The sequence below is a fragment of the Cyanistes caeruleus genome, chromosome 3 (genome assembly GCF_971803275.1).
Source record: "Cyanistes caeruleus chromosome 3, bCyaCae1.hap1.1, whole genome shotgun sequence".
In the NCBI taxonomy this organism is placed as follows: Eukaryota; Metazoa; Chordata; class Aves; order Passeriformes; family Paridae; genus Cyanistes; species Cyanistes caeruleus.
In genome coordinates, this window is record NC_141703.1 from 28,517,836 (window position 1) to 28,539,493 (window position 21,658).

Sequence of the window (21,658 nt, forward strand, 5' to 3'; positions counted from 1 at the left end):
ACCCGTAATTGCTATTTCCCAATGTAACCGCAATCCTGGGCTTCTCTGCCCTGTTCCTGTCCTTTGCTGGACAGTATGGCTTTGGATAAGGCACAAAAGACTTGTCTGTACACACCTGCTGAATTCACAGTATAGTGAGCCTGTGATGCCAAACACAACATCAAGGATGCCAGTCTTAGGGAAACGCACTTAAAATTCAAGTGCTGAGGCAACTAACTTTTAAGACATGTAAATCCTTCAGTGGAACCAGCCATAAACATCACTAGCCTAACCCTTCCTAGGTGGCTAATGAACAGGAGTATGTCTCATTTTTCATGTCTACTCTGAGACATCTTAGAGGCTGTCTATTGCCCATAAACCCAAAAATGCATTTTCCTTTCATCATAGATAGAAATTGCCCTTCCTCCCAATCATTGAAGAAGAGGAGCATTCCCAGAGTCAAGAATGAAAATCTGTTTATGTCTGTTGTTAGACACATTACCTTCTCTCGTTGATAAAACCAGATCAGTGATGGTATGCTATTTCATTTTTTTCATGTGAAGTTTAGTTTTTATGTGCAAATCTTATTTTGATACTGGAATAAACTTGTGTTATTTTTAATTGCTGGCGCTCACAGAGTGTCAGAAAATGACATGGGACAGGAATTATGACTCACACTTTCACCTCTGAAAATGCAAAACCCGATAAAATTTGACCAAGCAGCTAAGTATTGATCAAGCAGTCATTACTGTTGCTTAATTGTCTGGTTTATATAGTGGCCTGTGGTACAGCACAATTAGAAAGGATAAAGTCTTGGTCACCTTACACTTAAAGTTCCTTCTGGTGTGTAGGAAGTTCTTGCTCCATATAATAAAGCAGGAAAGAGCACCTAAAATGTTGGTTTCTGGCTATTAGGGGACTTTAGAGTTGAATTTTTAGATCTAGGTTTTTCAAAATGATTAGTTGTTCTTATGTTCAGAAGCATAGGCAATGTAGGTGGATGAATCCAATTTCCAAATGATGCAGGTGCCATCAAAGGTATTTCAGATGTTACACCAAAATAAGGAGGGAGTTAGAATCTGAGTATTTCAGTACAGGCTTTAAGACTGAGGTCTTAAATATGCAACAAAAAATTTAGATTGGTAACCCTAGTTTAAGCCTTTATCTCCCATTGTTGTCTGGAGGAAGTGAAAACCTCATGCAGGACTTGGGCCTTAGTAGTGGCAATTCAGAGTCAATCAATGTCAGTGATGCTCAGGTACTTAATCTGCCAAAATCACTTGGGCAAATTTAGCCTGGCCATCTAAGTGACATAGGATTTGCCACATGCAGAAGTGACATCCAAAGGCATTGGACGACCTGGGGTGAAAAATAAATATCATTTGAGTGGCTCATGTAAATACAGTTGTTGCTAGCCAAAGGCTACAGCACCATTTTATGACCTGAGGTAGGGACAGAAAGATTTCTGTGCTTCTTTGGGACTCCCTGCCAACATGCATGTAAAGAAGACTAAATAAACACAGTAAAACTGGTATGTGTATTTGAAGACTTAGTTCACATTCTGTACCTGTAACAGAAACGCAGAAGCAGAAAAAAGGAAAACTTCAATCCTAAAGAAAAACTTACATTCTGTTCAGCAGAAATACCTGCCATTCTCTAATTCTTACTTGAAGCCTTAGAGGTGGCAAGGGCTGAAGTGAGGCAGGCACCTGTAGAGACTGACCTTGAATTCAAGTGACCTTGAATGAGCTCAAACATTGTGGAGAGTCTCTTTTTCTTTCTTTTTACTCCTCATGTCACAGGCCTGGGGTGCAAAGTCTCCTAATCTGGGCAGCTAATGCAGTGACTTGACGGAACTGGGGTGACCAAGTCAGATGCCTCCCTTCCGGATGTGGACAGAGGCACGGCTCAAGTGCCCTGTCAGAAGGGCAGCATCATAATTTAACCGTAAAAATTAGCATATGCTCAAGAATTTTGGAAACAAAAAGCTTCTTGGGATACTAAAGCAGCAGAATGGGGATCCTGTTCACTTGTAAGACGCAGCAGCTGGCCGGGGCCCTCCCTGACCTCCCTGAAAAGGGAAAGAAGTCAAACGTGGGTCCTGAAAAGGGAAAGAAGTCAACCTCAAAGGGTTGAGAGGTCCTCTCCTTCCACCCTCAAGTCTGTCAGACTCTGCTGGAATTTATTCATTCCTCCTCCCTAGCCTCCCACCCAAAACAGAGGTAGCTCTTCCAGCTCTCCACAGCTACAACGACACAATAAAACCTGGGAAGCTCCTGGAGGATAGCCCCCGGCCGGGCTACAGAGCACCTTTCGGGCAGGTTTTTTGCGCAGGAGATGCGCCCTTCCTCATGCGGGGGCATCTCCTGGCTCCCAAGAGCGCTGCCCACCCACGGCAGCCCCTCTCCCCCTGCGCCGGGCGGAGCGCAGCGGCCCGGCCTCCGCCTCCCGTTAGATGGCGCTACAGACTTTACAACCACGTGTGCGGAGGCGAGGGGAGAAAGAATAATAATAATAAAAGAAATAACCCTCTTATTGTCCGACACGCGGGGAGTCGGCCCCGCCATGGGCCAGGGGGAAGCGGCTCCCAGCGTCGGGATGCCCCTTTCCCGCGGGGAGAGCCGGGGGTTGCCCGCTGCCCCGCGGCGGCTGCCGGGACATGGCCCTCGGGAGCCACCAGGGCAAAGTCGGGGCCAAGTGGGCGAGCGGGGGCCCGGCGGAGCCGTGCTTCCTACCGGGACAACATCCCGTCAGGAGCGGGGAGGAGGCGCCGGCCGGTTCCCAACCGGGGAGGGGGGCAAACCCTCGGGCAGTCTCTCGTCCTTCCCCCGCATTACTTCTCCTTTCCAAAAAGCTGCTCATGCGGTGTTCACAGCCTGCTTAGGCTCTGATGGCTGGGTGTTTAATCAGTCCCACTCTTACCCCCCGACTTTTTTTTCTTGTTTGGAGGCAGCCCCACGTTTCCCCTCGGTGTAGGACCCCACAGGTTTTCGGGCAGCCGGTCAGTGGCTGCCACGGGGGTCCGCCGGAGCGAGGCTGCCCTGAGCTCTCGGCTCTTCCCCTCGCCCATCCCGGCTTTGGACAGGAGGGACAGGTCGGTGCATGAAAGTGCTGATCCTCAACTCGCTAATCCATGACAGACCAGTCAACGCTTCTCTGCCCGGTCCCCAGCCGCCAGGCTGCTGGCTGTCCCCGGCCCTGCCGCTGAGCGTGCAGGCGATCACCTCTGGAAGGGGTTAGGGCTGTCCCGGCGCAAAGGCCACCGCAGCACCCCCCTCCCGTGCCTGCCATCGGGCTGTGAACTTTCCGGTGGGGTAAGTTCTCCTTTAAGAAAGCGAACTGTTCCTTATGCATATTTAAGGCTGTTTGTCGGCAGTGCCCAGCTGACACGGGGCTGGGAGCTCACACGCGGGACCCGAGCTCTGGAGGAGTAAATCATCCCCACTTTAAACGCTCCCTCTGCCAGGGCTGTAGTTGAGAGCTCCTTGCCATTGCTCTAAACACATGTAAGTCAGAAAGGGGGAGGGGGGGTGGAGCTGGGGAGACGAAAGCGGGAGACTGAGCCTATTTAGGGAGATGAGTAGGGTATTTTGGTAATTTTCATCACCAACATCCCTCCCCCACCCCCCTCCCCTCCAAAAAAAAAACAAAACAAAAAACCCACAAAAAACCCACAAAAAAACCCCAACCCATTGCCCTTGGATTTTAAGAAACAATTCAAAACAATTTATTATTATTTTTCTCCAAGCCTAGGATCTCCTGCCCCCTCAGCAAGCCTGGATCCCTAAGATCAATGAGGTTTCCAGACTTCCTCCCTCTTTTTGCCCTTCAGGAGAGCGCTTTGCTGGGTGCGCAAGTGTGCGTGTGAGGAGCGGAGAAGAGCGCCGGGAGGGTAAGTGGAGCCCTTGCTTCAGCCGGGGGGGCAGGAGGAGACCTCCACGTCACCCGAGGATCTGAGGACTCCTCCGTCGCGCCGGGGGTGGGATCCCGGGAAGTCTCTTCAGGCTACAGAGAGCGGGGGGAGCCTTTCCGGGATGTGAATGCTTTGGAAAAGCCCCCTCCACAGCTAGCCCCCTGCACAGCTAGGCACCCTGCCACCGTGTGTACTTCTGTACGTGTGCGCGAAGAGACAAAGTGTATGGGAAGGTCAGGCTGGTGAACTCCCACTGCAGCTCAAATGGGAAGGAGCAACTTTCAGTGCTCTGTTCTTAGTGGTTTCCTGCCTTTTAAAGTGAACTTGTTCGAGTGTGTTATTCAAAATGTGGTTCAGTAGTTATGCCTTCAAATTAAGTTGCTTCTCGGTCCTCATCGGGAAAAGCAGACATGTGTCCTCAATTGTATAGTATATATATATATAAAACAAAAATCTACTAGGTACTTTATGATTCCATCTGGAGAAATTAAAAGCCCAGAGCTGTAATGTTTATTCTTACATAGTTTACAAAAAAAGGGGGAAATGTGTGAGACACATGTCTCCAAATATAACCAAAGTGCTTTCCCTTCTGGTTAAAAAGTTGCATGCAAATGTTTTCATTTTAACACTCCCTGCCACCTGTACTTTTCAGGGAAACTTTTCTTGGCGTTAGTGATGAAGCACCAATAGCACTTATTAATGAATTAATTATTATTATGGCTGCTGAATTGACTTTAAGTGCTTTGGAGGCGAAACTGATCCGTGTTAATCAGTTACAATTAATTGTGTTTCAGCTGCTGTTTCGAACACAGTTTCAAAGACGAAGGCGAGAAGGCTGTGCGTGGGGTGGAGAGAAGAGGGTGATCCGGAGATTCTGCCCACGGCCCCCTTGCTCAGAGATCTCCTCTTGGGTTGCAGAAACCGGCGAAATGTTGTCCCGGTGCCCGCGTCAGGTCACACAAAGGTGCGAGGAACAACTTAGACGACAAACTCCTCTTTCTCCTACCAAAAGCTGCAAAGATTAAGAGAGTCTAGGATTTAGGAGCGCAGCCCCGCAGGGAGATTCCCCTCAGGAGTTCGCATTACGGGGAGGGCAGCGGGCGTGGGCTTTGCTGTGCAGTCTCTGCTTGGCCGCTTTGGGCAGGGCTTTTGTGTTGGCGGCGGAGAAAAGGAGGCAGCGGTGGGCAGCGAGTCCGAAGGGGTCCACAGAGTCCTCTCGCGGGGGGGAGACTGCGTCCCGAGTGAGGAGCATCTGGGGAGAGGGAAGCTGGGGAAGAGAGGAAAATAGCTCCCCGAGGGGACAAGCGACAGCTGGGCAGGGTTCTGTGAATGCCAGGGAGGCCAGAGGGGCGGCCGCAGGGCAGAGGGCAGGAAAAGCCGGGTCGCGCAGACGGGCAGCCCAGACGCCAAGGGGAGGGCTATTCTCTGCCGTGCCGGGGAGCCCCGCCGCCGGCGGGACCTGCCTGCTAGGGGTGCAGGGCGGGCTCAGCGGGGAAAGCTGGGGATGAGCGAGGCGTGAGACAACCGGGCAAAGCCTGGGAAAGCTCCCAGGGTCGATGCGCAGAGGGGAGGCCCGAGGGCCGCCGTTTGGCCGGCTGGTCACAGGGCGGCCCGTGTGTGCCCAGCGCGGCGGCTGCAGGGCAGCGTCCCCTCCAAGAGGGGTGGAACCCCAAAGCAGGGCGGGCACTGGCTCAGCTGGACCGGGAGACGGCTGGGGTAGACCTGGCTGGGCCGGGGGCGGCGCCCCGGCTGCCCGTACCCTCAGTGGGAACTTTGGCTGGAGATAAATTTCTCGTCTTTTGCCAGGGAAACTGGATTTTCCACAATGATAATGACCCCTCCTTACAAAAGTTAGGGATGGGAGAGGGAGAACTGGCGGTTCTCCCCGGGCTGGGCGACTCACCCTTGCCCTGCCTACCCCTTGGCCTCCGGCCACCCCGGGGACTGAGCCCGTCGCGGGCGGCACCAGGCATCATCAAGTCCTGCTTGTCCTTAGAGATTTACACTTCGCAAAAGTAAAGCTCTCCCCCGCCCCAGCCTTCAATGTGACTTTTTTTTATGCCAGTCCGCAGAAAGGCAATTGGGAAACTCTATTCCCTCCCATCCTCTCTGGAATTGTGTTGCTGGGGTTTTTTTGCGGTTTGATTTTTTTTTTTTTTCCTTCTCTCACTCCAGCTCCTTCTCAAAGGCTTCCCCTTCCTCCCCCCCTCTGTCGCTATTTTTTTTTTTTTTTTAATTCCTCTTCATCCCATTGACTCTATTCAGCTTTTGCTTAAGATGAGCAAGGAAAAACCAAACCACCCCGCTCTATATGTGCAAACGGACCTTTCTTGGAGAAAAGTAAAACAAACAAAATCCCTTTTACCTGCAGTAGAAGATAGTGCGCTAAATTATCCACCCCACCCCCCCGTCCTATATGGAATGCAGCTGTAATTAATTGAAAATTGTGGGAAGAGATGCGTGTGAACGTAATAGATAAGGTCGGTCGGGTTGACAGGACACCTCGTTCCTGCTCATCACGGGTGGAATCGTTTTCTCCAGCTGGGATGGGTGGTGGTGCGGGTCTCGCAGAGGTATAGGATACAAATCTTCGGTTCTCGTAGATCACAAAAGCAGGTTTAGTTGGATGAAACACCCATATTAAGCAACTTTCTCCGTCTCCCTCTCTAGTTTTATTTATTTTCCTTGGATGCGAGACCGAGGTGGTCAAAACCAAACAAAAGCACTTGCGTTTGTGTCGGCACTTTGTCGTCGGGGCAGCACCCGCATTAGATTATTGCCGGGGATTTATTTGCATGCAGCTGCAAACCCACAACCCGGCTGCTGACCGCGGAGCATAAAGGGCTGCCGGGGCCGGCCCCTGCCCGGCCGCCGCGGCTCCCGGTGGGAACACGGCCCGGGGGCCGGGGCTGGGGGGAGGATTTGGGAGTGGGTTTGCTCCCGACACAGCCCGGGGGGATGGTCACAGAGCCGGCAGCAGCAGCAGGGTCCCCAGCGCAGCCAGAGGCTGCAGGTGCGGGGGATGGGGGGGAGGCGGGGGCGGCGCCGGCCCGCAGCCCCCCTCCCCGGCACCCGGCTCGCCCCCAAAGGCAGCCGCCGCTCCCACTGGCCTTGCTCACAAGCACATCCCAGAAAAGCTTTCCCTAATGCCTATGTCCCGGGGAAAAAAAAAAAGGACCGGTGGCAGATCCTCGGGATTTCTCAGAGCTATTTTCAGTGCTTTGAAATTTGCAGTAATGTTGATGTTCTTTCCCCCCCCCCACCCTCTTCTCCTCGCTTTTCGGCACAGTAGCGTTTGACGAGGGAGCTATTAACCTTTGCAGCAAGGGCTTTAAGTTCAAACCACCTCCTTCACTACCCTCCGTATGCCTCTCCCCACACAGAGGCACGATGCGAGGATGGATTTGGCTGCATGGGATCGATGTAAATGTCTCCTCAGGCCTCTCTCTACCTTGGGCTATGCTACCAAGTCTCCTTCATCTTCTCCCGGAGAACCGGGTGAAGGCGCAGGGTTCCTGGGGCTTGAACTGGCTCCCCCGCTCCGAGCGCAGCGGGAGCAAAAGCTGCCTCCGAGGGGGGCTGGCTCGAGGCCGAGCCCAGGGCAGCGCTGCCGTGCTCTGGCCCGTGTCACCCTCCGTCAGGGGAAGAAGGGGATCGAACCAGACACCCACGAGCTTAGGGGGACTTCTGCCCGTCCCTTGCTCCGACGGCCAGCACGGGACTGTAGGAGAAAGGGAAGAAAAAGTCAGTTCAGGGAACTTAATTATTTGTCAGAGGAAAGAGATGTTCCCACTCCATGCAGGCTCCTTGGACTGGGCGTGAGCAGGGGAGGCCCCTCCGGGATTTTCTGCCAGACACGGGGGGCTGCGGAGCGGGAGCTCCCAGACAGGGAGGGCAGGGTCGGGCCCGGGAGGGAGAAGCTGGAAGGGCAATGGGGATACGCACAGACACACAGAGGGTCGCGTTCGCCCCTCGCATCCCCACAGCGGTGCGTGGAGGTGTCGCGCTGCCCTGTGCGCAGACGGGCCCCGGGAGGCCGGAGGGCAGCCCAGCCCGGCGGGCCGCCCCGTCTAACGCCGAGCTCCCCGAGGGCGGCCCGGACCCTGCAGGGATCCGGCCGGGCTGTGCAGGCACAGGAGGGGGTGTCCCCAACCCCACGCCCCCAGAAAACTGGGGAATAGGAAAGCCGGAGTGCTTGCTCAAATTAGGATGCGCCTGTGGGCTACGGTGGGCAGCGCTTGTGGGGAGCAGGTCAGTAACACGAGTGGCCAGGGAAAACGTGGGGAAAGGCAGGAAGGGATGAAACCATTCGCAGACTCCTTGCGGAGCTGGGGTGTGTTGTCATCTTTGTTTTGGTTGTGTTGTTTTGTTTTGCAGGAGATTGGGACAATAGCTGGAGTGGATTATTCATTCCCGTAGGCAATACTTCCCTGTATGGGCTTCAGGATGCAGTTGGAAGCTTGGGAACAAAGCGGGCGTCGAATGTCAAGGTAACTGGTCCCCTTCCTTTGTTTATGCTATTGTTAATGACGGGGCTCACTCAGCCCTGGCCTCAGCCGTGCTGTATGGCATTAATATTGACTTGAGAGAATAGGCAGGGCAATTAAAAACCAAACCCAGAACAACAGCAGCACCCAGCCCAAGCCCAGTTCTTCAGGTAAAACATGCCTCTTCTGGGCTACTGAGAATGATATAGTAGCCTTGCCTGGTATTCACAGAAACACACACACACACACTGTTCATAAAACAAAACGCATCCCTATACAGCATTTACATGTAGGGGAGACACTGTAACCCTGTCCTTCAGTACCAAATCAAAAGGGAAAGGGCATTATTTTCAAATACCCACATATTAGCATAAGGGGATTCTCATCAGGATAAAAAAAAATAAAGAAACGAATAAAATTATTCTTTTAATTATGATAATCTAAAAGTAGCAGAAACCTGAGCATTTATTGACTAATTTTCTTCTTCTCAAGGTAGTGGATGGTATTTAAAGTTCAACATTTCGCACAGCTCCTTGTTTAGTTTAATTTCCTTGACAATCTAGGCAATTTCAGCAAACTGAGTTAAAAATTTTGGTACACATCTGAGTATGGATCTGCATAAAATAGAAAAGGTGAGAGAACTGGGGAGAGATGCGTTATTATTTTAAGAAGAGAAGGGAGTGCATGTTTGCATGCGTGTGTGGATGCATATGTGTGAGAGTGAGAAACAAACGGAGAAATTTGCACCTTACATTTGATCTGTAGCTTTAATGTGGACTCTGAAACAAATATCTATTAGATTTCTCTGAAAAATTCCCCACTAAGGCAGACAGACCCCTGTTTTGAATGAGAGCTCCAGGTGATGAAAGAAATGTATGTTTTTCCAGAACAATTCTTTATCAACTCTTTTTTTTTTTTTTTTTTTTTTTTTTGTAGAAAGATTAATTTAATCTCTCCTATCCTGGGCCCATTTTCTGCCAGTGAAAGGATATAATAATGATCAATGCCCAGCACTTCTCATATCTTTTGTACCTGGCAAATATTTGTAATGTTTTGAATGTGGAGGGGAGGTGAAGAGATGAGACCAATCTCATCCTCAGAGTATCCTCATGAACACTCACACAGAGGGAGGAAAAATCCAAACAACGAAGCCAACCTGTTCAGAAAGAGCCTCCTGCCCAAAACTCTACAGTCATGCAGCTAGTTTTTGTATTTTATCTGCCTGCTTGATGGAAGGGTCTACATACATCAGGCTATCTGGATTTATGCAACCAGCTCCGGGTGTACATTAGTACTCCAGTTGAAAATGGGACCTGGAGTTGTTGAGCAAACAGTTCCTGCTTGACTGTAGTGTAGACTGAATGCTGTCTAGTCAGCTGTACGGAGCGGTGTCAGGGAAGTAGCTCCAAGTATTTCCAAAACTAATAACAAAAAGGTTACTATATATAAAATGTTTATACAGCCCACATTCCCTCGAGTTGTTTAATTTTCAGTTTGATGCACATAAATATAGCAGACATACCCGGTCTCCCATTAGCCAGTCCCTGCTTTTTAAAATCAATTCATTTCAGTTTGAAAGAATGGCCCCTTACGCAAGACAGTCAACAACCCTTTGACTTTCTCCACTCCATGTGGACCTCAGGAAGAAATAGCATCTGTCTTTGTCATTTCACGTGCGTATCGCAGTGCCTTGACACTGTGTTTTAAGAGCAGGCCTACTACCAGGGAGGGTAACAGTCCCCAGCTTGTTCCCCCTTTCTAATCCATTTTTCTCCTTCTCATCTTAGGCTTCTTTTGAGGAAGAAATAGCTCTGCTGGGACCCCATGCCTGGACTTTGGAGGGCATGGCGCAGTGCTCTGATATGAAAGCACTGTCCCTGCAGATGGAAACTCTCCTCTGTATCCTGCGCCTTGCAAGACAGGCAGCGAGGGGACATTGAAGTAACCAAGCATCTGGCATCAAGCCTGACAATCCACTTCACACTATGTGAAGGAAAGTTTGTTCCAAACCACATACTTTCTGGTGCTCAGCACTGGTGTCAAACTGGTTTGAACTGTCCCAAGTCTAAAATAAAGATCTCCATTGTGGTATGCCAGTGAGCTTGTCTTGCTAAACCTTCCCTGTTTATGTTGAAGGTACAGAGCTCATGTAATGCTGTCTTTTCACCCAGGGATAGGTGCAATAGGAACAATTCAGAAAAGTTCTGTTTAGCTTTTTCCCCCTTAAAGCTGAAAAAATGCAAGCTATCAGAAACAAGCCTATGTTTGAAGGTACAGTTTTCAACATGTGAGTGGGAAACATATCTACTGGCAGTATTCAACAACTCTGCAAGGGCTGTGCTCGAATTTTGGCTTTTAATCTCAGCTTTGTTAGAGAGAGAGATGCAAAATGGAATGGAACCTGATTATTTGTGCTATAGCCTTGTGATGCTCATCCTATAACTGTTGGGGAGAGAAGCAAAACACTCTGCTAAAGCTTTGGGTGAGCCTGAGTTTCAGGGGGACTCTAGTCTTCACAGGTTCTCACTTCACTGCCTTTCTTCCTTTAGTATTTGTTATATGGGATTTTTTTTTTTTTTGTCTGCCTTTCAAAGTGAGTACAGACTCAATCCTGCTGAGAGAGAGCACTCCCTCCATCACAAGCTCACATTTGGAAAATGCCTATCCACTTTGACTGCCCCCCTTCAAGTCATCGTCCCCCTTTCAGGGGAGAAAAAAAAAAAACCTTAAAAGAGAAAGAGAGAAGCGGGGGTGGAGGGAAGGGGGAGAACCCCTGATTCCTCAGTGACCTGCACAGCTCGGACAGACGTCCAAGATCCCCTCTACCTCCTGCAGACAAGCCCCGACAGAGGGAAAAGCCCCACATGCCTGAACTTTTAACGTGGCTTGGGGTTTATACAATTCAGGCTCAATTTTTTTTTTTTTTTTGGGGGGGGGGGGGGCAGGGGGGCGGACGGGACGACAAGAGGGAAGAAAGTTTGGATTTAACTCTTTGTCGCTAAAACACCACCACAAACCCAAAGAGCCAGCCATCAGCATCTCCGGCAGCCGGTGCCCTCCCGCCACACTACGGCGGTGGCTGGCAGGGAGAGAGAGCCCTGCGTGCAGCCGTGCCCCGGGGCTCCCCTCGCTGCCCCGCGGAGGGGGCCGCCCTCCCTCCCAACGCTGCGGGGGAAAGGCAGCCCTGCCTGTGGTCTGCGGGGCTGGCAGGGAACTTTTCTGGTACAGCTAAAGGCATACACACACACACACATATATATATATACACACACACATATATATATATATGTGTGTGTATATATATATATATATCACACACACACGTCTTTATATATAGATTTATATGTAGGTGTCTAGTCTATGTTTAAATTATTCTATCTATACACACAGTCCTCCTCTGATGAGGTCATTCTCCCATATATATGAGATTGGGTGTAAGATGCCAGAATCTAACGCCAAGATCTTATCTCTGCCGATCTAAAGGCAATATAAAGTAAATGTTAGCAGAAGGGGAAATAAATTTTGGAGAGAAACATTCAACAAGGTGTCCCTGAAGGCTTTTCCCCCGCCCTCCCCAGCCGATGTGCCCACGCACTTTATGCCAAAGAGAGCCATTTCTGCACAAGAGACTCCTGCTTCAGTGCAAGGACAGACTGCACCCCGCGTCGTGGGTCTGTGCCTGGCAGGAGCTGCACCTTGACATTTTTAATCCCCCCTTCCCTTTCCCGAGCAATGCTCTCCTCTCTAATGCGCTAATCGGCTGCAGCTTATTTATTTTTATTTTTTTCCCCTGTGGCTCCAAATGTCTTAATTTTTTTTTTTTATTTTTTTTTTTTAATTTCAGGAAACTCAAAACGGAAGGGGGGATGCTACATGAAAGTGTGACTCAAAAAAAAAAAAAAAAAAAAGGTTTTGCTTTGCAGCCATCAGTAGCACCAGGAGACAGCTCCATTAAAAAAGTAGTTTTCCACTGCTCTTGAAAAGCCGTTATTTTTTACATCGCTTTTAGGAAGATAGATTAACAAAACATCACATTTCAAGCCACTCTGATCTGTAATTAAATGGAGGAGCCGGTTTGTATTCTCCTATGGCTTTTACAGAAGTTGCAGTGATCCAAAGTCAGGTTGCTGTGTCAGAGTGGCATTTTTATTAATGAGAATACAAAAAGCTTGCATATTCTTAGCCCGGCTTGAATTTAGTTGCTAAGCAACCGCTGTATGGTAATTCATCCGCGAAATTTAAATCTTGGAGAAAGGATCCTGCGTTTTGCTGAATGGTCGCCACGAGGAAAACAACTTGTGGGACCCGCGGCAGCTGCCGCCGTGGCACCGCGCCGCCCGCCCGCCGGCTCCCCCGGGCCGCCCGCCGGGGACGGAGGGCAGACGGGCAGCGGCGGCCGCCCCGTCGGCGCTGCCCCGGCCCGGCCTTCCACGAGTGGGGAGCGCGGCTCCAGCGCTTCCCGGAGCGTGGCGCGGCCCGGGCCCCGCCGCAGCCAGCCCGGCTGGGGAGGGGTGAGGGGGAGCGAGTCCCGTGGCGGCCCCGAGGGCGAGGCCCCGTGGGCACCACCGCGGAGCCGGCCGCTCCTTTGGTGTCGGGCAGGACGGGATGGGCTGCGAGCCTTCCCCCGTTCGGCCTTCACCCCTTAGCTTTTTGTGTCGCCAACGCCTCTCAGCCAAAGAACTCCCTGCTGCTGTGTCATTGACACTGCGGGGCCGCTCGCAGCCCTCCTCTCCCCTCGCTCCCGCCGCCTATTGAAGGCTGCGCCCGCTCCATTGTGCCAAACTGCAACTGAAAACACCGATGGGGCAATAACCACCTCACCGCATCTCCTCCGACCGCTCCATCCGGCCACCCATCCCTCTCGCCAGAGGCGACCAAGCTCCCCGCCAACCCTGGCATTAGCAAAATGAGTCCCTGTCCTCAAGCGCTCGCCCCACGCCTGCCTCCGAGGTCGGGACTTGTTGCATCCCTTTTAGAGTTTGATTAATTACCCTGGAACTTAAGCAAACTAAAGTACATGTGGCGAAGAAGCTCACGCCTACGGTTTGGTCCTGCAGCTTGCCACTTACAGAGGTAACCTTTACACTCGCTTCCAAATTGGAATACGCATCTCTGCGCTTCAGAAAGGTATCCCTGTATAAATATATAGAAGTATCGATTTTGCTGTAGCTTGAAGATGTTGATCATTTATTACAAAAATAAACGAATAAATACAACAATGTATTGTTGCTTTCAACAGGATAAATATTTTACAAATATATAATTTAAAAAAACCCAAATTTAATTGTTAAAGTTATTTAAAATAGTACACTTATTGATAAAATTATCAATAGTATATACTGCATTTCATATTAGAACCAATTATTCTCTAAACGTTCCATTTAAAACCATTCATACAAAACAAGTTATGAGCATTGTAATGTGCAAACACGAGTCACTACATTAAAGCATAAGGATTCTGTAAAGATCACTTTCCGATAGGAACTGCTGCGATTTTAAACCAAAGTACAGCTCTCTGCTAAATTTCGGAAAATACTCAGACCAACAGCAGTGACATGACTATTTTAAATACACCTGAAAATGATTTATTGTGTACAGACTCGACGGGGGAAGGATGGCATGTGAGTGAGAAGACTGGGGCGTAATAGAGGACCGCAGGATATGAAAACGTAAACTATAAATAATCACATCTCGGGATTACCCAGTCTGATCAAACATAACTTTGCAAAACATTTGGCTTTCCTTTAGGCAGGGAAAAAAAAAAAAAAAAAAAAAAAAAAAAAAAAAAAAAAAGAGTAAGGAAAACGATGCCGACTCTATTACCAAGCACAGAACACTGATATTATAAATGAATACAATTACTAAATTCATTAAGAGATCTGGCGATATATAACAATATTTTCATTATTTACACGTGTAACAATATAACCCTTAGCGCAAACCCTCTCACTTATTATCTACCTCTTGCTATCTCAGAGACTCACAACCCTGAAATTCCTAAATACATTCAAAGGATTCAGTTTCTCGGGGGCGGGGGAGGGGGCGGAGGGGCGGAGGGGCGGAGGGGGGAGCGCCCATGGCCTCACTTTTTGTGCATAACAAGTCCACGGAACGGGCACATTTTGCCGGTCCCTCCGACCACACGTTACTCCTCCAGCCTAACCCCCAGCTTTTCGGAGGCAGCAACCCGCAAAGGTTGCCTTTTAATAGAAACCAGCGTGAAGCCTAACGTTAGCTCTTTGTTGCCATCCAAATCGAGTAACCAAATACCGCTCCGAAATTTAAATAGACTTTCTCCGCGGCTAATACAACTGCTCTCCTTCGTGTGTGAGAACAGGATCCCACCTCACGTGTCAGTGGTACCCGGCCCCCGGAGGGGAGCCCGGCCGCACGCCGGCCCCCGCCCGGCCCTTCTTCCCTCCCCAGCTGCAAAATCAGCCAGCGGCTTCTGCTAAAACGAACAAAAGAAATAGCGTCCTTTACCCTTTCGGGTTCTCTTTCCCTTTGTTGGGTTGGCTTCTTCCCCCACCCCCCCTCTTATTTCCTCCGTGTCAGCAGGGCCTTTCGGATTTCACAAATCAAACGGACGGTGATATTTACTACGAGCTGGTGTTAAAATAATGCATCCCCGTGCGCGGCTCCCAGGTTGGCTTTGATTTATGGACTGACACAAGGCCTATCTGAAAGGAAGAAACGCTTGTTGTTCCTACAGCAGTTTTCTGGGGGTTTAACCCCTGCCTCAATAGCACGTAGGGAAGCAAGGCAGGAGGGAGGGGGCGCAGAGGAGGGGAGGAAGAGGAAGGTGAGGAAGAAGCCACAGACGAGCTGGATCATAAAAGAAAACCTTATTCTCCAGCAGACTACCAGTGGGGGCGGGTGGATGCGTTAGATCAGCTCTCTGCTTCCCACAACCTCCCCGCTGCAAGATGAAGAGAGTTGAGGCGGTCATTCACTTGTCCCTACATTGCAATAAATTCTAGCGGATAAATATGACAGGTCAGCTAGTGCATCTCTTGGCATCTCCAACGTTACTGACACGCGCGTGTGTTTGCAAAGAAGGCATGGCAGAGCTATGGCAAAGTGGAGAAAACTAGACTACACCACTTCACACCCCATAGAAAAACCTTAAAACAACAACAACAGCCACAGCAACATCAACAACAGAAACGGTGAACTAGGCAGACTGCACGTAGGATGCTGAAAGTATTATTCTATATATTCGATCAGAAAAAAAAACCAAAAAACGTACCTTTTCTTTAAATTATAAAGATAAATTAAATACAAATATTAATACATACATAAAATGAGTCAAAATAAATTATAGCTCAGCCCCCCTTCTCTTTCTTTGCTCCCCCCGCCTCCCCCCCCGCACCTCCCCCCCGTCTAGCCTCAGTTTGGAAAGAGAGGAAACAAGGCTGAACTTTTGGAAACATCCCTCTCACACCCGCCACGCGGGACCTGAGGACGCGCTCAGGTATCGCCCGCGCCCGAGTGCCAGCCTAAAGCCAGGCGGCACAGCCCTCTCGGGGAGAAGGTGCCATTTGGTGAGCTCTAATCTCGCCGTCCTTCCCGGTGCCACAGGGTGCCCGGGGCTGATGGAAGGGCCGGCGGACACGGAGGAGAGGCGGCCGAGGGGAGAGCCCCGCGCCGGGCAAGCAGCAGCAGGGGTGAGGCGGGGGCACTGCCGGGGAGCACGGGCCGTGCAGCCGGCAGGTCGGACCCTCGGTATTTCTCTCACTTTAGCAGTATGTCCCTTCAGAGAACTTTTTTTTTTTTTTTTTTTTTTGTTGTTGTATTTGTTTTTCGACACAGTGTTTATGCATCAGACACAGACTATTTCATTCTAACAAATTTATTTTCTCAATCAGCTCTTACGGAATCACTACTCAAATTAAATTACAATCAAATTATCACATCAAAAGATACCCTTATTACCTAACAACTGTCCATATTTTCATTTCATTTTGATTTGTGCTCGTCTGAAAAAAACACGTAATACAAGATCTGGGGAAAAAATAAATTACCGTTTTGCAGCAGTTCATAGGTATTCTGAATAAAATATTAAAAGAAGTCATTTAATGAAAATATAAAGCAAATTTTTTTTTTTTTTTTAGATCAACAACGGATCTAACAATTCTATATTGCCGTCTTTTTGAAAAGTCTGTTTATTAAAACCTACCAAAAACACTGCTTGGAAATGGCAGTATTATATAATCACATCCACAGCACCCATTCAATCAAAGTTGGCAACGGATTTAGGAGAGGAGAAGTTCAGATAAGTGCAGCTGCAGATGCTCAGTCCTTCTAAATCCCTTTATCTGAATCAGTCCAGAAATAAAAAATAAAAATATTAATAAAAAAAATATTAGCAGTGGATTTTTTTTTTTTTTATGACTCTTCCATGATGATTGGCAGCCGTCAGGAGCAGGACTTTGACAGCCCTAAATTATTTCCCTTTCTTTCCCTGGTTCCTTTAATTCATGCAAAGTCCTTCTACAGAGCTCGAACTTTAGGGACCAACAACCTCTCCTTCTTTCACCCTCCCCCTGGCGTCTGTCCCTCCCCCCTTTCTCCTCAGGGTCAGTTTTCTCCGCGTGCGGGCATTTATTTCCATATTTTTGTTCTATAGCTATACCTATATATATAGATAAATATATATATATGTATTTGCTTCCCTATTCAGTCTGCTTGTTTTTAGTGCTGTGTGCATATTTTTTTTTCCTGGAAAAAAGTGGACCCTTTCATTTTGCAGAATATATAGATATATAGATATATATGTTTTCAGAGTGGATGTCTGCCTTGCACCAAAATTCTACGGTTTGGCCAAGAAAAACAGGGTGCTGGAATGCAGCAGGCACCCTCTGATTAACCAGATTATTTTTCTTCTGCTTCCCCTTTTTTTTTTTTTTTTTTTTTTTTGATTGCTCCCATTGAAAAAGAAATTAAAAAGAGGGAGAGAGAAAGGAGAAAAAAAGTTTCTGTGATTCATAGAAGAGAGCCCTTTTGGGGATGGGGGAAGAGTTGGGGGGGGGGGTGGGGAGGAGGGGAGAGAAGAAGCGCAGACAGTGGTGTTCCTTACTGCGAGAAGGGGATAATTTGGAGAAAAATAAAAATAAAATTTAAAAAGCCCCAGCCCACCCCCCCAAGCCCTTTCCCCACAACCAACCAACCAACCAACCAACCCCCCGGCACATCTGCAGTTTTGGTGCATTATGCATCTCCACCCCGTTTTCCCAACACGGTCTAAACGCTCTCGCTCGGATCGACCTTCTCCACCGCTCCCTATTGGTATCGATCTTATATATATATAGATGCACGCATATATCCATATATATATAAACACAAGCAGTCTGAACGAGCCTGGATCGCGTGTGTGTGTGTGTGTGTGTGTGTGTGTATGTGTGAGCGTGCGGCTGTGCGCGGCGGTGCCGGAGCCGGTGGCGGTGCCGGCGGCGGTGCCCGGCCCGGCCTGGCCCGCGCTGCCCCCGCGCTGCCCGGCCCGCCCGCGGTGCCCCTCACTGCACGCTGGTCTGCAGTCCGTGGTGAGGGGGCGGCGTGTCGGAGTTGACGGTGCCGACCTGGGAGTAGACATCGTCGGGGGTCTGCTGCTGGATCCCCGGGGGGGTCATCCGTTTCTCTTTCTGCCTCCGATTGCAAAACCAAACCCTGACCACCTCCTTCTCCAGCTGCAGGCTGTCCGCTAGGTTCGTAATCTCCTGGGCGGAGGGCTTGGGGCATTTCAGAAAGTGGCTCTCCAAGGCCCCCTTGACACTCACCTCGATGGAGGTCCGCTTCTTCCTCTTCCTGCCCTGGGCGGCGATCTTGTCGATGCTGGTGGGACTGCCCGTGGAAGAGTCGGCTTCCTCCAGCCACTTGTTCAACAAAGGCTTCAGCTTGCACATGTTCTTGAAGCTGAGCTGCAGGGCCTCGAAGCGGCAGATGGTGGTCTGCGAGAAGACGTTGCCGTAGAGGGTGCCCAGCGCCAGCCCCACGTCGGCCTGGGTGAAGCCCAGCTTAATCCGCCGCTGCTTGAACTGCTTGGCGAACTGCTCCAGGTCGTCGGAGGTCGGCGTGTCCTCGTCCGAGTGCGGGTCGTGGCTGTTGACGCCGCCGTGGTGCGGCGGGTGGTGCCCGGGGTGCTGGTGGTGGTGGTGGTGGTGATGCCCGGGGTGCTCGCCCAGCTCCGGCGTCTCGCCGCGCACGAGCCCCGGGTGCACCAGGCTCTGACCGCCGGGGGGGGGGCTCAACATGCCGTTCACCGTGAAACCCCCGGGCTGCGAGTAGAGGAGCGACTGCTGCTGCTGCTGCCCGCCGGCCATGGAGGGTAGGTGGGCGGCCGCCGCCGCCCCCCAGGCCGCCGGGTGCCCCTGGTGCGGGGGGCCCAGGTGGGGCGGCCGGTGGTGCAGCGCCGCGCCCGAGTGCAGGTCGTCGCGTCCGCCGCTGCCCTTGACGTCGGGCGGCGGCGGCGGCTGCTGGGGGCTGCCCGTCATGCCCACGGGGCTGCCGGACCAGGGCGAGCCCGCTTCGGCGGCAGCGGCGGCGGCGGCGGCGGCGGCGGCGGCGGCGTGGGGCAGGGCTGTCACCCACTGGTGGGCATGGCTCAGCATATGGCCGCCGTTGCTGGCGGCCATGGCGCCCGGCATGAAGTCGCTCTGGACCATCTTGGCCGCCGGGTCGCCGCGGTAGCCGCCCGCCACCGAGGTGACGGCCACGCTCCCCGGCTGCATGCCGCCGCCGCCGCCGCCGCCGCCGCCGCCCGAGTCCGCGTGGACGATGGAGCCGGCCGCCAGGATGCCGTTGCCGGGGAGGTAGGGGTTAGAGGTGGCCGCGGCCATCCCGCGCCCGCCGCCCGCCGCTCGCCCCCGCCGCGCCGCAGCCGCCGCTGCGCCGCCGCCGCCGGCTGCCGGGCGCCCGCCGCGAGCGCCCTTGCCCGGCGCTGCCGGGGCCGCTGCCGGGGCCGCCGCCCGCGCCGCCGCCGCCGCCGCCGCCTTCCCAGCCTCGCCGGGGCGCCGGGGCGCGGGGTTCACCTGCTAGCGCTCCGCTGCGCGCTCTCCTCCGCCCGTCCGCCGGCCGTCCTGCCTCCGCTCCGCGGCGCGCTCGTTGCGGTCGCCGGCTCTCGCTTCGCCTTTTATATTTTTTTAGCCTTTCCTTTTTTTTTTTTTTTTTTTTTTTTCCAAAAAAAGAGAAATATTTAGCTGTACATGTAGTTTTCCTCCGCCTTCTTCTCGCCCGGGTTCGCTGCTCGCAGGGAGGAAACCAAACAAAGGCTAAAAAGCGAAAAAAAAGGGGGGGGGGGATCAAAAAGCCCCCGTGTCTTCTCCCCTCCGCTCCCCTAGGAGTACATCTCCTCCTCTCAGCCTTCCCCTCTCAGAGTGAAACTTTTCCTTTTCTTCTTCCTTTAAGGCTTTGTGTGTGGGTATATTTTCCTTTTTTTTTTCTGCCTCTGTCTCTGTCTTTCTCTCCTCGGTTCCTCGGTCTCCTTTTGCTCTGTTATTTGCAAGTTTTGTTGGTGTCCTAAGAAAACTTCCTGTGATGATGATGGTGGTGATGGTGGTGATGATGCATTTCTCAAAGTTGTGCTGTTGCTGAAGCACTTTGTCCCCTTTGAAACAAGAGTCCTGCCGGAGCCTTCTTGCTAGAGTCACGCTCTGGATAAGACATTTTTTTTCTCTCTACCTTTCCTTTAGGCGGTCGGAAAAAAGAAAAAAAAAAAAAAAAAGTAAAAAAGAAATTTAAAAAGTTGAAATTTCTCGTTACCTCGCGAATTGTTTCTTTCCCTCTCCCGCTCTCTCTCTCTCTCGCTTGGTTTGTTGTCTTTTTTTTTTTTTTTTTTTTTTTTGGTTGTGTTTGTTTTGCTTTTTATTTTAATTCCAGCAGTTGGTCGAGGGAGGAGGCGGAGGAGGAGCGCCTTGGTGGAGAGGTGTGTGTATGTGTGTGTGCATATATGGTATCCTTTATACACTAACTCCAGCGGGGAAGTTGGCTGCCGGGCTGGCAGCGCGCACTGGCGGTGCCGGAGTCCCGCCGCTCGCCTCTCCCCGCCTCCCTCTCCCGGGCCGTGCCCGCGCCCGCGCCCTCCCTCCTCCCTCCCTCCCTCCCTCCCTCCCGTCCGTCCGTCCCTCCCTCTCCTCCTCCCTCCCGCCGCCGCCGCCGCCCGCGCCGCCAGCGCCCGGCCCCGCCGCGAGGAAGCGGCCGCCGCCGCCCCCGCCGATTGGCTGCGCGCCCCGTGACGGACAGCGCGCGCCGGCCGCGCGGCCCCCCTTTCGGCCGTTCCGATTGGCTGCTTTTTAATTTAGGCGAAGTGGCGTCGGAGATGGAAGTTGCCCCCCTCCTTGCCTCTATCCCTCCTCCCTCTCCCCTTCCTCCTTCCTCCTCCCTCCATCCCTCCCTCCCTCCGCCTCTTAACTCTTCGTGCCCGGCGGACACACGCACCTCGGAACTCTCCCGCCGTCGCCGCTCGGGCAGGGGCGAGCGCGGGCGGTAATAATTAATAACGACGGTAATAACGACAATAATAACGACGCCGGCACTGGGCTGGATTCGGAAAGGCGTTTGTGCGACGGTGTCACCACCGGGCACACGCACCCGCCTCTCTCCCGCCGGCAGTGCCCGTACCGGCTTTCGGAGCTGCCCCCCGGCGCTCAGCCCCGGAGGCGCCCGCCCCCCGCCCGCCCCCTCCTCCCTTTGTCCGCCCCCGCACCCCGGGGTGCGCCCCGGACCCCGGCAGCCGTCACGCCGGGGGGCTGGCCCGGCAGCGCGGGAGAAGGGCCGCCCCACCGGCGGGGGAGGTGGCAAGGGGAGCCGGCGTCCGGGCTTGCCCTGCACGCTGCGGTCTGCTCGCAGGGAGCCAGCCCCGCGGCATGAAACACTGTATTATTTCTCGTCCAGCGGAAAGAGTTAAGGGGGGCGGGGGAAGGCGGCGGGGGGGGGGGGGGCGCGGGGGGAGAGATGCGACCGAGCGGAAACACTGCGCGCAGGCAACCTCAGTGAACCACGGAGAAAGAGAAAGTGGCAACAAAAACAAGGGCAAATTGAACGCTCCTCGGGGACTGCCGGTGCAATAACAGCGCTCGGACACGGAGGGGACGCGGCGCTGCCAGTGACCGCCTCGCCGCGCAGCGCCGTCCCACGCGCGCTCCCCGGGTGGCGGGGGCCGCGCGGAGAAAACACGCGGGGCGGGCATGGCAATGGGCATGGGAATGGGAATGGGAATGGGAATGGGAATGGGAATGGGAATGGGAATGGGCAGCGTCCCCCCCCGGCTGGTCCTGCCCGCCCA

At 52.2% G+C, this 21,658-nt stretch overlaps 1 protein-coding gene and 1 long non-coding RNA gene across 6 annotated transcripts; one reads left to right on the forward strand and one right to left on the reverse strand.

Annotated features, from left to right (window-relative positions):
• The first annotated feature begins 1,785 nt into the window (after positions 1 to 1,785).
• On the forward strand, positions 1,786 to 10,470 carry LOC111922656 (uncharacterized). 4 transcript variants are annotated; one of them, XR_015284324.1, is made up of 5 exons: positions 1,786 to 3,293; positions 3,728 to 3,871; positions 4,687 to 4,856; positions 8,270 to 8,382; positions 10,167 to 10,470. It is a non-coding gene; the product is annotated as an uncharacterized LOC111922656 (long non-coding RNA). The 4 variants fall into 4 exon arrangements; XR_015284322.1 differs by lacking the exon at positions 1,786 to 3,293 and adding an exon at positions 3,347 to 3,485; XR_015284323.1 differs by lacking the exon at positions 1,786 to 3,293 and adding an exon at positions 3,347 to 3,485 and having other exon boundaries at positions 3,733 to 3,871.
• Positions 10,471 to 16,215: 5,745 nt separating this feature from the next.
• On the reverse strand, positions 16,216 to 19,214 carry POU3F3 (POU class 3 homeobox 3). Of its 2 annotated transcripts, XM_086880347.1 has the most exons (2): positions 18,156 to 19,214; positions 16,216 to 16,697 (listed from the first exon to the last, which is right to left on the reverse strand). In XM_086880347.1, exons 1-2 carry the CDS (start codon positions 19,212 to 19,214, stop codon positions 16,635 to 16,637), a joined length of 1,122 nt encoding a protein of 373 aa, XP_086736473.1. In that variant the 3' UTR covers positions 16,216 to 16,634. The 2 variants fall into 2 exon arrangements, with proteins under 2 accessions (XP_086736473.1, XP_086736472.1); XM_086880346.1 differs by having other exon boundaries at positions 16,216 to 19,214.
• Between the last annotated feature and the right edge of the window lie 2,444 nt (positions 19,215 to 21,658).